Source organism: Camelus ferus, chromosome 5 (assembly GCF_009834535.1).
Source record: "Camelus ferus isolate YT-003-E chromosome 5, BCGSAC_Cfer_1.0, whole genome shotgun sequence".
Classification (NCBI taxonomy): domain Eukaryota; kingdom Metazoa; phylum Chordata; class Mammalia; order Artiodactyla; family Camelidae; genus Camelus; species Camelus ferus.
In genome coordinates, this window is record NC_045700.1 from 36,304,838 (window position 1) to 36,318,545 (window position 13,708).

Consider the following 13,708-nt stretch of genomic DNA (forward strand, 5'->3'; position numbering starts at 1 on the left):
CACAGGGGACTGAAGTAGCTGTTGCAATGCTGATGTATTAATTTACAATTAGAAATTTAAGACGAGTACTTACACAATCAGCACCTTTTCTCAAGCTGCATCAGAAACTTAATCATAATCACAAGCCATTTCCGTTACCGTAGGCAACCCCTTTCCTAGGGGCCTAATCTACTCAAAGTCTGGGAGGCCAGACATTCTCTCAACGCCAGACAAATCTACACTAAGGAGATTTTTGTTGGGCATGGAATGTAACAAAGGAAGTTATGCTTATAACACTAGGTCAGATGGTTGATAATACATTCATCTCACACAGAGATATCTTTAGAACCCTAAAATCCTTGGGCTATTCATACTGTTAGGAGACTTGCCATTAAGAAGTGGAAATATACTCTACTCCGCCCGTTATCCAGGTCCCCATATCCCCAACACTGCTGAGGATATCTATCTCTGGGCCTGCTTCCATAGGGTGCTCCCTACCCTCTTCCTCAGCACCTTCTGCTTTCTTTCCTCAGACATGTTTAATCAAGTTGGCAATCTAGACAGTAGACAGTTCGCCTGGGGAGCTGTTTTCTCTCCTGTAGATGACTTGTTTATTTATGCTCAGATCCATCCTGTGTGGATTTCAGTGTTAAGTTCTGAGTGAAATTCTCACTTCTTGTGTTTGGAGTAAACCTCACATATTAATAGCTGAAGAAGCAGCAGCTGAAGGCTTCACTGAAGGCCAGTCAAGCCCTCTGTGAAAGATGATATTAAAATAAAGGCAAGGCTGCTTTCCTGCTGGTTCCTTCAGGTACATGGTAAATGAGATTGGTTATGTTTGTTCCCAAATCCATTTATGCCAAATGTACTAGGTGTTGTAGTTTTATAGTTTAAATAAATTATAAAACAAAAAAATGAATATAAAAGGAATTCTTTTAGGAAAACTAAAAGCTTTGCAAAGACTCAATAAAGGTAAATGGCTAAGAACTCTGTTGTTGAGTGATAGTGTCACAAGGCTCTATGATCCTTCTCTGTGGCCAGGAGGTGTTGTTTCACTCAGGTGTGCCCCCTGCTGGGCAGTGAGTAGAGAGACTGGTTTTCCTTTGCACCTTTAGGCGTTGTGGGGACTGAAACAGGAGTAAAACAATTTTAAGCTGGACCAGAGGAGGACGTCTATTCAAGGATGCTCAATCTTAAACAAGTTTCTCCTTAATCTACACAAATCAAACTTTCAATCAGGAACTCCAAAGCTCTTGCTGACACATGAAGTAACCCTTCCTTAACAGTCCCCATTCCTCCTAAATCCTTTCAGTGAGTTTTCCCTGATTCTGCCTTCTGGTTCTGGGTCTTCCCCTCTCCCCAAAGTCCATAGGGGTAAGAGTCCTGATGATTCTTACATCTTTGAGTTGGGTTTCCAACTCCTGCCAAGTTCCACTCTCTGAGAAGGTGAAGAATAGTTTAACATAGGCAACATTATCTCACATATATCTCAGCAACGTTCTCCTAGAGCAGCCTACCCAAGCAATAGAAATAAAAGCAAAAATAAACAAATGGGACCTAATTAAACTTACAAGCTTTTGCACAACAAAGGAAACCATAAGCAAAACAAAATGACAACCTATGGAATGGGAGAAAGTATTTGCAAAAGATGAGAATGACAAGGGCTTTATTTCCAGAATATATAAATAGCTCATATGACTTAATAAGAAAAAATCAAACAACCCGATCCAAAAATGGGCAGAAGACCTAAACAGGCAATTCTCCAATGAAGACATACAAATGGCCAATAGGCACATGAAAAAATGCTCAATATCACTAATTATCAGAGAAATGCAAATCAAAACTACAATGAGGTATCACCTCACACCAGTCAGAATGGCCGTCATTAAAAAGTCCACAAACAATAAATGCTGGAGAGGGTGTGAAGAAAAGGGACCCCTCCTACACTGTTGGTAGGAATGCAGTTTGGTGCAGCCATTGTGGAAAACAGTATGGAGATTCTTCAAAAGACTAAAAATAGACTTACCAAATGATCCAGCAATTCCACTCCTGGGCATATATCCAGAGAGGTCCTTAATTCAAAAAGACACCTGCACCCCAATGTTCATAACAGCACTATTTACAATAGCCAAGACGTGGAAATAACCTAAATGTCCATCAACAGATGACTGGATAAAGAAGATGTGGTATATTTATACAATGGAATACTACTCAGCCATAAAAAATAATAAAGTAATGCCATTTACAGCAACATGGATGGCCCTGGAGAATGTCATTCTAAGTGAAGTAAACCAGAAAGAGAAATAAAAATACCATATTTTATCACTTATATGTGGAATCTAAAAAAAAAGACAAATGAACTTATATGTAAAATGGAAACAGACTCATAGACATAGAAAACAAACATGGTTATGAGGAGGGGTAAGGGGTGGGAAGGGATAAATTGGGAGTTCAAGATTTGCAGATACTGACTGATAATATATAAAATAGATAAACAGGTTTATACTGTATAGCACAGGGAACTATATTCGATATCTTGTAGTAGCATACAGTGAAAAAGAATATGAAAGCAAATATATATATATATTCATGTATAACTGAAACATTGTGCTGTACACCAGAAGTTGACACAACATTGTAAACTGACTATACTTCAATAATAATAATAAAAAAGAATAAAATTTGAACAACCTCCTGGGGACATGACCTCCTACATTGAGACTAAAGGAGCTCAAGCTAATTCATAAAGTACTGAATGGAGACAATACTAAAGTCACAATTTCAGGGTTGGAGGAGGGACAGGGGAAAATACTTAAACGGCCCTTTAAGTAATTTGCTCTGTTAAATTAAAAACAAATTTGAGAAATACCCAGGACAATATACAATGCTTGAATATAATATAAATGAGAGACTTATTAGGAGAAATGGAAAAGAGTATTTTATATTAGTTTTTAAAATACATTTCCATTTTCAAATAGAAATCCAGGAAACAAACTGAAAACAGCATAGATCAGGATTTTTTTTTTTTTTTTTTTTGCAAAAAAGAAAAATGGTATTGCTGCTCATAATTACAAGAAAAGGATGACAGTATTTTAAGTGAGTTAGCTTTGGCCCATCATGATCACTTCATGGTGTGAAGAAAACAGCACTTGAATAATTTTTTTCCCCTTAATTTGTTCTAAATTACAGCAAAGTGAGCAAAGTGCTCTGTGAGAAGCAAGTGCTCTTGTTAATTAACTCTGCCTAAAGAAGGTCACTGGTATACATAGGACTCTGTGGTTTTAGTTGTAGATTTTTTCTTCTGCAATTAGAATTCTCCATTAGGCATTATAAGCACATGCAGATAGTCACTTTTTAATCTAGCATTTTGGATTTAGGCACATTTGTTATTTTTCTCTAAAAAACTTTAAAATGCAACAATACTAATGGAATTGACTTAAGAATTAAAACATGGTTCAACATATTTATAGGTTTTCCTAAAATATTGCCCTTTAAAAAAGCCTGAATATTATAGCTGATTGTTTAAAACTGCATGCACTATTGTACTTCAAATTTCACAGCATAAAAATGAACAAATCTGAGTTTTCAGTTGTATATTGAATTGTAAACATTGAAGATAAAATTCTAAATGCAGTAAATTCTTGTAAATAATTCAAGATACCAAAAGTTTCATCAGGCTTTAGAGAACCATGAACAGCTAAGTCAATGTTTCTAAAATAGATAAAACTTTTAAATGTTTATTTCTAATGTTCAATTATAAGAGCTTTATTTTTTTGAGCATAAGCCGTTATTTTTATGACTAAGAATTAAAAGAGCCATGGTATGTGTTAATTATGTTGCTCATATAACACATGCTACAGATTTTAAACTGAAATTGTTTATGGAAGTAAACATTAATGCCATGGTATGATCAGCAATGTGTATTTGCTCGTCCTTTCCATTCTACTCCAGTAATAACATATTATAGGAATAACTATAATCAAGTTGGCTTTAAATGGATTTAGCCATAGTGTAAAGGTAATAATGTGTGCCATTCTTGTGATTGTCTTTTTTCTGAGGATTCAAAAGTTAGGTGTGTGTAAATTAGGTCCATCTTTTTTTCAGTATTGTCCCCAGACTAAAAAACGTCTTCAGTATTGTTCCAAAACTAAAAAATAAGAATGTTTTATCTAAAATTTCCTACTATATAACAGGCATTGCTCTCTCTTATTTCTCTTTCTCTACCTGACAGAATTAATCAGTACCCTTTCTTTCTGATTCTTTTTATCCTGTAATTGTATCACATTGTATTACACTTTTAATTTACATATTCCTCTTCCCCTGAGACCTCGTGAGTGCAGAGATGGGGTTTTATTCATACTACCGGCTCCAGAGCCCAGGGCCCTCCCTGGGCCGCAGTAGGCTCTCAATAGATATTTACTGATCAGAACTGATTATCGATGCACTGAAGTGCTGCCCATTTATGTAACAGTGCTCGTAAGACATATCAAAGGATGTCAGACTTCCCACTGGGTGTGTATGATCTAAAGCTGGGGCGGGCACACTTTTCCTGTAAAGGTGTGAGATGGTAAATATCATAGTATCCTTTTAGACTCTGCTTTTGCAGTCTGGAAGCTATGTTCCACTAACTTTATTTACAGAAACAGGCAGCAGGCTGGATTTAGCCCTGCCAATCGCTGCTCTATGTCATTGTTTTGGGGGGTGGAGGAAGAGGAAATAAAGATTCCAACCATGTATCATAATAATCACCACAAAGTTTCTAATAAATGTTGGCAGCAAGAATTATGGTGGATGTAACATTTTGAAATACCTCCCAAGTTTTGTTCCCTAAGAACAAAGAAGAAACTCAGAAGTTTTCTTTTTTCCTCTTCTGTACCCCGCCTCCCATGAAGACTTAGCTCAGAGGTTGTAGTGAATAAGCAACAGGAAGAGAATTAGAAGTGCTGACAAGACACTTGGGAGGCGAAATAAGAGTGTAGAGACAGGAAAGCAAATAGAAATAAATGTGGCTGACAGCAAGACATATGTTAGTCCAAGTCCTCCTGTGTGTGGGGGTGGGGTGGGGATTGGCTTTTAGACTGAAGAAAAGCTGGGTTTTGCTTGCTTCTCATTTGGGACAGAAGAGAAAGAATGTCATATAGCAGTGGTCCTCAAACGTTTTTGCTTGCATACTTCCTGAAAGAATTTTGAAAAAAAAACATGTATGTTATCCCTTCATACATTTCTAATTTGACATCTAAAATTTTTTTTATAATCAGGGTGTAATTATCATCATATATAAATAATTTCATTTAAAAATAAAAACGTCATGTTGCCCTTTCTATATATCCAACAGAGTCTAACATCATCACAGATTTTAAACTTTTATTTTGAAATAATTTTAGATTTACAGAAAAGTTGCCGACGTAGTACAGAGAATTCCTATACACCATTCACTCAACTTCCTCAAATGGTACATATCACATGACCGTATTACAATCATTAAAACTAAGACATTAATACTGATACAATACTACCAACTAAACTATAGATTTTATTCTAATTTCACATTTTCCCATATGTCCATTTTCCATTCCAGGATCCTACCTTGCATTTAGTTATCATGGCTCCTTACCTTACTCCCATCTGTGACGTTTTCTTAAGTCTTTCCTTATCTTTCATGACCTGGACACTTTTGAAGCCATCAGTTATTTGTGTAATGTTCCTCAATTTGGATTTGTCTAATGTTTTTTATTATTAAATTGAGATTATGCATTAATGGGGAGGATACCAAAAAAGACATGTGTCCTTCTAGGGGGTACATGATGCTGGTGTGGCTTATTACTGCTTCAGTTAACCTTTTTCACTTGCTTAAGTTTTCTCTATTGTAAAGTTAGTACTTTCCAATTATGATTAATGAGTATCTTGGAGGCAATATTTTAAGGCTCTGAAATTTTCCCATTTCTCTTCAAATGTTCATCCATGGATTTTAGCACCCACTGGTGGATCTGTCCTGCAACAATTATTGCTGTAGTGTTTGCCTAATTTTTGTTTCTCTCATTTCTTCTGCATTTTTCAATTGAAATTCTTCTGTAGAAAAGAACTGTTGCTTCTCCCCAGTTCGTTCATTCATTCATTTATATCAAAAAGGACTCATAGATATTTATTCTATGCTTACAATCCAATATTATTATTGTTCTGTTACACAAAGTATTCCAACTTTGGCTATTGGGAGCTCCTTCAGGTTGGTCCTGTGTCCTTTGGACATTACCCCATCTTTTTGTGAACATTTCCTTACTTTCTGGCATCACAAGATGGTCCAGTTTCATTTTGTATTTTCACTGTCCCAGACCTGGAATCAATCACTTCACCAAGGAGCCCTACTTCCTTTGATTGGGGATACCATGACAATTTGAATTCTATTATAATCCATTTTAAAATAGAAATACAAACAAAGGAGTAGAGAACTTCTAAATTTCTGGGTCCAGAAGCACTCGGTCTTTTTAGCAGTCAGAGATTTTTGTTTTGTTTTCCCTTTAATCTTATTTCCCATTCCAACTCCCATCCCATAGAATTTTTTCCTAATATATTTTTATTCTTGGAAGTATCTTATTCATTGTCATATTTCCCTGAAGTAAAAAATATATATATATGTAAGCTGAAATTATTTTAAAAAAACTTCCCTGTGAGCATAGGCTGTGTTACACATTTTCTGTATCCAGTTGCCATTTCAATTACTGTTAGTACACAGCTGATCAAAACAACATGAACATATTACAATGGCTAATAAATAATTAGTATGTATCAAACTAAAATGTTATAGTGGTGCATCTCTTAATGAAATGGGTGTATCATAGATCAAATTAATCAATATCAATTTAAAATTGCTAGAATGAGTCAGGATTCAGCACAAATTCTATTCCCCTCTACCTTTTTTGTAGCTATATGTGCAGAGAAAATCTGGCAGAGATCACTGTTGCTCACCGTGGTCGGTTACTCTCCTTCCTAACACCCTGGGAAACCTCCCAGACTGACTTGCAGTTGGGTTGGACCCTGTGACTACTGGCCAATGATATGTGAGTGGAAGTGCCATGTTGTGCTTCTGGACCCAGAAACTTAGGAGTTCTCTACTGCTTTTTAAAATGACTATTAACTATGCCTGTTACTCTTTCACTTATAGGCACTTTGTTTTACCTGGCATGCAAAGTAAGTTTGGGAAAAATAAAAATAAAAATAAAAATAGTTAATTTTATGCTTTTGTCAATACTATTTTTCTATTAAAATATCTTTATCTTTGCATATGCTTTAATCAGAACACTAGAACTGCACATATAGTTCATCTAATTTAATGAAAATGTTCATCATAAAACTTAATTGGTAAAACCAATCCTCACTGTTAAACAAATGAGCCAAATAAGACAATGTTCAGAAAAAGTCTGATTTCATTTTTTCAATTCAAATAAGCATAATACTTATCCTCAGAGCTCAGTTAGGAATCTAAGATAAATAAAGCTACAGAGCTTTTCACCCAAAGTAACACTTCAAGTCCTTATCAATAGTTACACTTTCTTTACTTTGCTCTCCCCAGATTTTCTTTCCAGAAGTAGTCTTTTATTATAGACAGGGGCTGGATGAGATAAAGTCTCAAAGGAAGGTACTTAGCACTTCTGCATTTATATATATATAATTATATATACATTTGTATATACACATATATAATTATATATATATATATAAGTATATATACACATGCGCAAAGTGTATTAATTTAGACTATCCCAACGTGGGGCAAAATAACTCATTTCTAACTCATCACTTCATCCTTAACAGAAAGATGTATGAACACAGGGAAAGACTTGAGAATTTACACTGGGTTTATAAATTTCTTTATTAAAAGAAGTTTCACTGACATCATTATTTTGAAATTTTTTCTTTGTTTGATGCCATGAAGGATTTTCCCAAGATAGGACATCATAGTAATATTTGAGGTGAAAGCCATTTTTTAAAGATAGAAATGGGCATTTCTGCAAATCGAGGTAGGAAAGAAGAACCAGCATGACACCTTGATCTTAGGCAAGTCAGTTCTAAGAAAGAATATATATGATGGTCAAAGAGTCTGGAAACTGAGCTCCTTAAAGATACCCATGCCCCGGTATCCCTCGGAAATCTTTATGTACCCTCAGGGCACATGTCCTCAACTTAAAGACTGTTAACTTAGAGAATGTATTTCTGTAGCCCACAGAAGTAACATAATTAGTCAAAGACAGATCTCTAACTCCTTCTGTCAGGCAGAGATAGGGAACCCACTGGGGACACCCAAGGCCTTAGGAGATGTAAGCTCTACTGTATTGCAGGAGCCTGACCTGATGACTGAATAAAGGAGAGTCTTTCTGCTAGCCCGTGTTGGTGTGGATGAGAAACGTACCTTTGCTGTGTTAAGCCAATGAGATTTTGGGACTGTCTGCTACAGGATTAAGCCTCCCCTGACTAAGAGAGTAGCTGATGGCGTGCTGGGCGGGGTCTCACTGCTGCAGAAGTGATTTAGCCTTATTGCCAAGAACTGTAATGTCCAGGTAGGGGATTGAATGGGAGTCATGGCCAATTCTCCGGGGATAAGGCAATACCAGGGAGAGCCAGGATGGGGCCAAACCAAAGAGAACAGACTAAAAGTTACACTAACTATAGATTTTATAGAGATGCCAGCAGAATTCCCAGGTATGGGCCAGACAACTACCCTCAGTGGACACCAGGTAACACATCTACAGCGAGTTATCACCTGCTCCCCACAATACCACAAGGACAGAACAAGTTCTCATATATCCAACCACCATTTTGAGGAGGGAATGGAAACTCCAGAAGACTGAATGTCCATCTAAAGAGACCATCTACTCCACTCTTGATAGGGAGTGGAACTTTCAATAGAAGAAACATTTAAACTGAAAGAAGGCTGTTGGAATTGGATCAGCCCTGGTTATCTTTAAGTGGAAAATCCAAGATTTTCCATTACTCAGAGTTATAGAAAATAATTGATTCTTTTTTTGGAGGGGGCACATTAATGGTATGTGAATGAGTTTGTGACCCTGCTACTTTTTTTTTTCTTTTCAAGAGTAGCTATGAAATCTAGTTCAGATTAAAAAGAGATGTGGAAAAAAGTTTTCAAAAGTGCCTGTATACAGATAAAACAGTGTATTTCAGTACTTCCCATTTCTGAAATTTCAGTACTGAGAAGTAGTGCATGATCTGTCCATGGGGATGCGGTTCAATACTAAATATCAAGGTACAGAGCATTGATGAGCAGTACAGGTTTTTTCCTGCAAAACCACTTTACTAATGACATACTTTGTCAGATTTTTATGTGTGATTGACTACTCCACTTCAATATACCTTGACTAGAAGGATAATTGATTAGCAGTTTTTACCAAGCTCACTAAAAAGATCAGAACTTTAATTTCACTTGACAGATTGTTAATTTGGGCTTTTATAACTGTTAGTCCAGGCCAGTTATTCTTTTGAGTCGTAAATATACAACGGCCACATGATGTAATATTAAAAAAAATAAAGTTCCAAAACTTGAACAAAACTGTGGACATAGATTGTCTCAATGTGTAAATTACACAGTAGTAGCAAAGAGCTGCTTTTGGAAGCTGCATTAACTGTTTCAGGCCATGAGGACTCTATTCTTAAGACATGTTCTTCAAACTGTATTTCTGATGATGATGGTTTTCCACTTAGAAATTTATTCATACTTTCTCCTGAGGAACACCTTGTGACTTGTGGCCACTAGTTCTGAGGCAACTGGTTGTAATAATTAAAATGCACATTCTAGGCAGATCCCCCCAGTTTCTCTCTATTGCAAGGCCTTACTTAACTTTCATAACCACCTGATACTTTCTCTATGCATTTCTTTACTGGTTTACTGTCACTTTTCCTTCATTAGAAAGTAAGTGCTCACTCTGATACCCCCAGTGTCTAGAATGACTCTTGGTTCTTAATAGGAACTTGATAAACATTTATGTAATGAGTAAACTTTTGAATATTGATTGGGAAGTCATTTTTCTTTATAAGAAATTAATGAAGGAAGATCAAATCTGTGATTTTTAATTTGTGTATAATATCATACTTTGAATCACTTTTTAGTGACTACACTGACTAGTCCAATGCAAATAGAGTTGGTTCCCCCAAACCATAGTTTACTAAATAGAAATCCCCAAATAAACTCCTTTATATAGCAAAGGTGTCTGGATTACAACTGGACAGTAATTTATTTAGTACTTCTCAACATATCCTCTAGTCTAGTTCTAATGAAACTGTAATTCAGAACTTAAATTTTTCCCCTTTAAATTCAAGCTATATTTTGTATCTTTTGGTTGCTAGGAGTGGTATATATTTTATACCTTTAGGTTTTAATAAAGCTCATGAGTTTTAACAGTATTAATATCTCAATAAATTCCTTTGAGCTAACTATAAGATCGTTTTAACTATCTAAATTTGTCATCATTTAGTAACATAATTTTAGGCCACATTGTGTAGTTGCTTATGAAAGTGTCCTGCTAACCAAGATCTTTACTATTTAAAGAAAGATTATTTTTCTTCTCCTTTAGTTTGAGAAGTCAGAACTAATAAAAATAAATGTCACTTTAAGTACTATAGTCCATAACCTGTGAGTTTTAAGCTTAGAAATTAGTGTTTTCCAAACCCTGCTGTTAAATGACTGAATCAAAACCCAAACAAACAAGAAACCTCTTAGGAGCCTTTTTTCCACTCTTATACAAGTGTAGGGCTTTAAAATTTGTTTTGCTCACTCTCTCTTTTAGTAGAATGAGATTGGGTAAATGTCTGAATAGATACCAGATTATTTTTAAAATTTGCAGAAATTTTTGGTAGAAGCACATTAATGCAACAACTGTTACTCACATTGGTTTGAGAGTTTTCAACTGGGAGTTTCTTTTAATAGTTCTTGTTTTCTGAATAATAACCGTTGTAAAATTCCCCCCTTTTAATAATAGATCACAGTTTGAGGAAATGAATAAATCAACACCCATCTGATCTGGTTACAATTCAAAACCAGTAATCACTTTAAGAATAATTAAACTGGTGACACAATTCACATTATAGTGGCATCTGGTCTATAAAGGAAGGTACTCTTCTTGACTCATTCTCATGGCTGTGGCATTCTCTCACTTCATTATTATTAATCATTCTTCTCAAGATCAGAAATGAGAATATTTTCTTCTAAATGTACTCTTCTAAAGTTCGTTGTAGGATAGTAAGGATTTCCAAACTCTGCAAGTCTCCTGAAGATAACCCTACTATGTTTGTATATGCAGAAGGAAAGTGTGGAGATTGCCAGAATTACTATCAGTGTCATTGCTACTGCAAGAGGTATAATGCTGTGACTTGGTCCTAAAAGAAGGTGAAAAAAAAAAAAAAAAAGAAAAGAAAAGAAAACTTAAATGACAATGAAGTAAAATAGATACTGTCACATAGTTACTTTCTATTTTGTTATTTCTGTGAAAAATCAAATTGTTTTCTACTGTTCCAAACCTACCTTTTCCTGGATGTTCCTTTACTGTGTGAATATCTAAAATCAAATACAAAAAATATTGAGATGAATTTTCCTTTTAATTCAGCAAAGTTATGTCACTATTTATAGCAGGGCTCAGCCAACTATGACCCATGGATCAAATCTGGGCCTGTTTTTATAAATAATGTTTTATTAGAACTCAGCCACACTAATTTGCTTCTGTTGTCTTTGACTGCTTTTCTGCTATAATGGCAGTGTGACAGGGACCATATGGCCCCCACAGGCTAAAATATTTACTACCAGGTCCTTTACAAGAAAAGTTTGCTGACCCTGATTTATAGTAATCATTATTAGTGCTCACAAACACGCTCACTGTTTGTTTTTTTTAAGTGGAAGAATCCCCATCCAGTCTCAGCACTGTGCTGCAATAAAAATATGAGTAACATATAGTCCCTGCCAGCAAGGAACTCAGTTTGGTTGGGACTTGATGTGGAGTTTGTCCAGCAATGATAACCTCCCTGGCTTTTTTGCAAAGATTTTAAAAAATCAGCAGCTTCTCATCTTTTAGATCTCCAGAATCTTGGGAAATGAGTAATACCTTCTTCCCTCAGAAAGTTAAGAGAGTTCCTGTTTGAGGATCTTCTACTGTAAGAATACATACTTTTCAGGTAGACTTTATGTCAAAATTTGAACTCTGCTATTTTGATCTAGGTAAAGATCCAGAGAAATATGTAGGGAATGACCCAGAGGAAGAGCAATAAAGATTTGTGAGTGGATTAAGTGTCTTGGTGCAGGACTTATGCCCATTTACCCTTATAGACTTGAAAGAAATGTCAACATTGTTACCAATAGCAAAGCCATATTTAAAAAAAAAAAACCCTTGACCTTGTAATTTAAAAATAATATTGTATACTTTTGCATAATATTATTGAGAACATCTATTATTGTATATGTGCAAAGATACTTTTTAAACAAAGACTATTAAATGAGCATTCATTCTCAGGATTGAGGCAGTGGGCAGGTATAGAAGGGGCATGTGGATTCAGAAAACTTGGAGTGTAGTCCTCCAGGTGCATGTTTGGACAAGTACTCTTCTCATCTGTAAAATAGGAATATTGTATTGGCTCCACTGCCTTGGAAGGTTGCTGTGAAGGATGAAACAGGTGTCCTATGTAGTACAGTGAGCTTTAAAGTCCCGTACAGACTCGAGGTATTTCTGATTTGTTCTTGATATGCTAGTAGTCGCTTGGGCACACTACTAGGTTAGTTGTGTTTTCCACACAGAGTTGATATCCACACTATTGGAGTTTCTTCTTTGTTTCCCATACCTACCAGTTTTTGTTGCTTCACTCCCAGGATCCAATCAGTCACCAAAGCCTGATGATTCTTTTTTTTTCATTTCCACCCTTCCTTTTTGTTCCATTCAAATTACAATAGTCTCCTTTTACATTGGATGGATATGACTCCACTGTAGGTGTCTACAGAGCACAGAGGAGTTCCCTGTGTCCTTTACCATGAAGTTTAGCTCTTTAGGCTAGCCTGCTCTGTGGATGGATCCTACAGTAATATGGATTTATTCCCATCACTGCCTGACGTGAGCCCTTCACTTGAGTCTAACCTCATTCTCAACTGCTGCCTTTAGTCATACTGGAATCTTTGTCTGATACTCCTTCCCTCCTCTCTTCTCTTCATCTTTTGTGATTCCAAAGCCTCATCTGCTCTCTGAAGCCTTCTCCAGGGGCCCAGGCCACATCAATCCCTCCTTCTCTATAATACTGGCATTTAGAAACTATTATGATTATTATAAACACCTTCCCACTGTTAATGATCCTTGTTAACATCGTATTTTCGAAATCTCTGCTATTATTTGCAACTGACTAGAATTTTCTGGCTTCGAATTTCAACTGACTAAAATTATTTTTATCATCACAAACTAAGTATATAGCTCAAGATGAAGTTAAAATATGATTTTTATAACATATTATGGCTTGGAACAGAGAATCACATCTACTTATCCACAACAAGGATACCGAGGCCTGGATTATATTTCCTGGGAACTAAGATGAAGCTTAAAAATTCTGAGTACCAGTTGCCAGAATGAGGGTTGCTGGTATACGTTTCCAGCTCCATTTGCTTGAGGTTAAACTGCTTGTTTGCCCATTAGTTTAACAGCTGGGGTGACACAAGAAAGTCATAGTCTTTGAGATGATTTATAATGATTTTTTC

General features: G+C 35.8%; 1 protein-coding gene across 2 annotated transcripts in view; it reads right to left on the reverse strand.

The window, feature by feature from the left end:
* Positions 1 to 5,329: 5,329 nt before the first annotated feature.
* The window catches only part of PLA2R1 (phospholipase A2 receptor 1), a 104,068-nt gene continuing 95,689 nt past the window's right edge, over positions 5,330 to 13,708 (reverse strand). The window contains exons 29-30 of one of the 2 annotated variants that reach the window (XM_032479552.1): positions 11,507 to 11,539; positions 5,330 to 11,361 (exon numbers count right to left, since the gene is read on the reverse strand). In XM_032479552.1, the coding sequence (XP_032335443.1) occupies positions 11,150 to 11,361; positions 11,507 to 11,539 (245 nt within the window). In that variant the 3' untranslated portion in view covers positions 5,330 to 11,149. The remainder of the gene's footprint in view (positions 11,362 to 11,506; positions 11,540 to 13,708) is intronic. The other variant, XM_032479553.1, reaches the window with a different exon arrangement.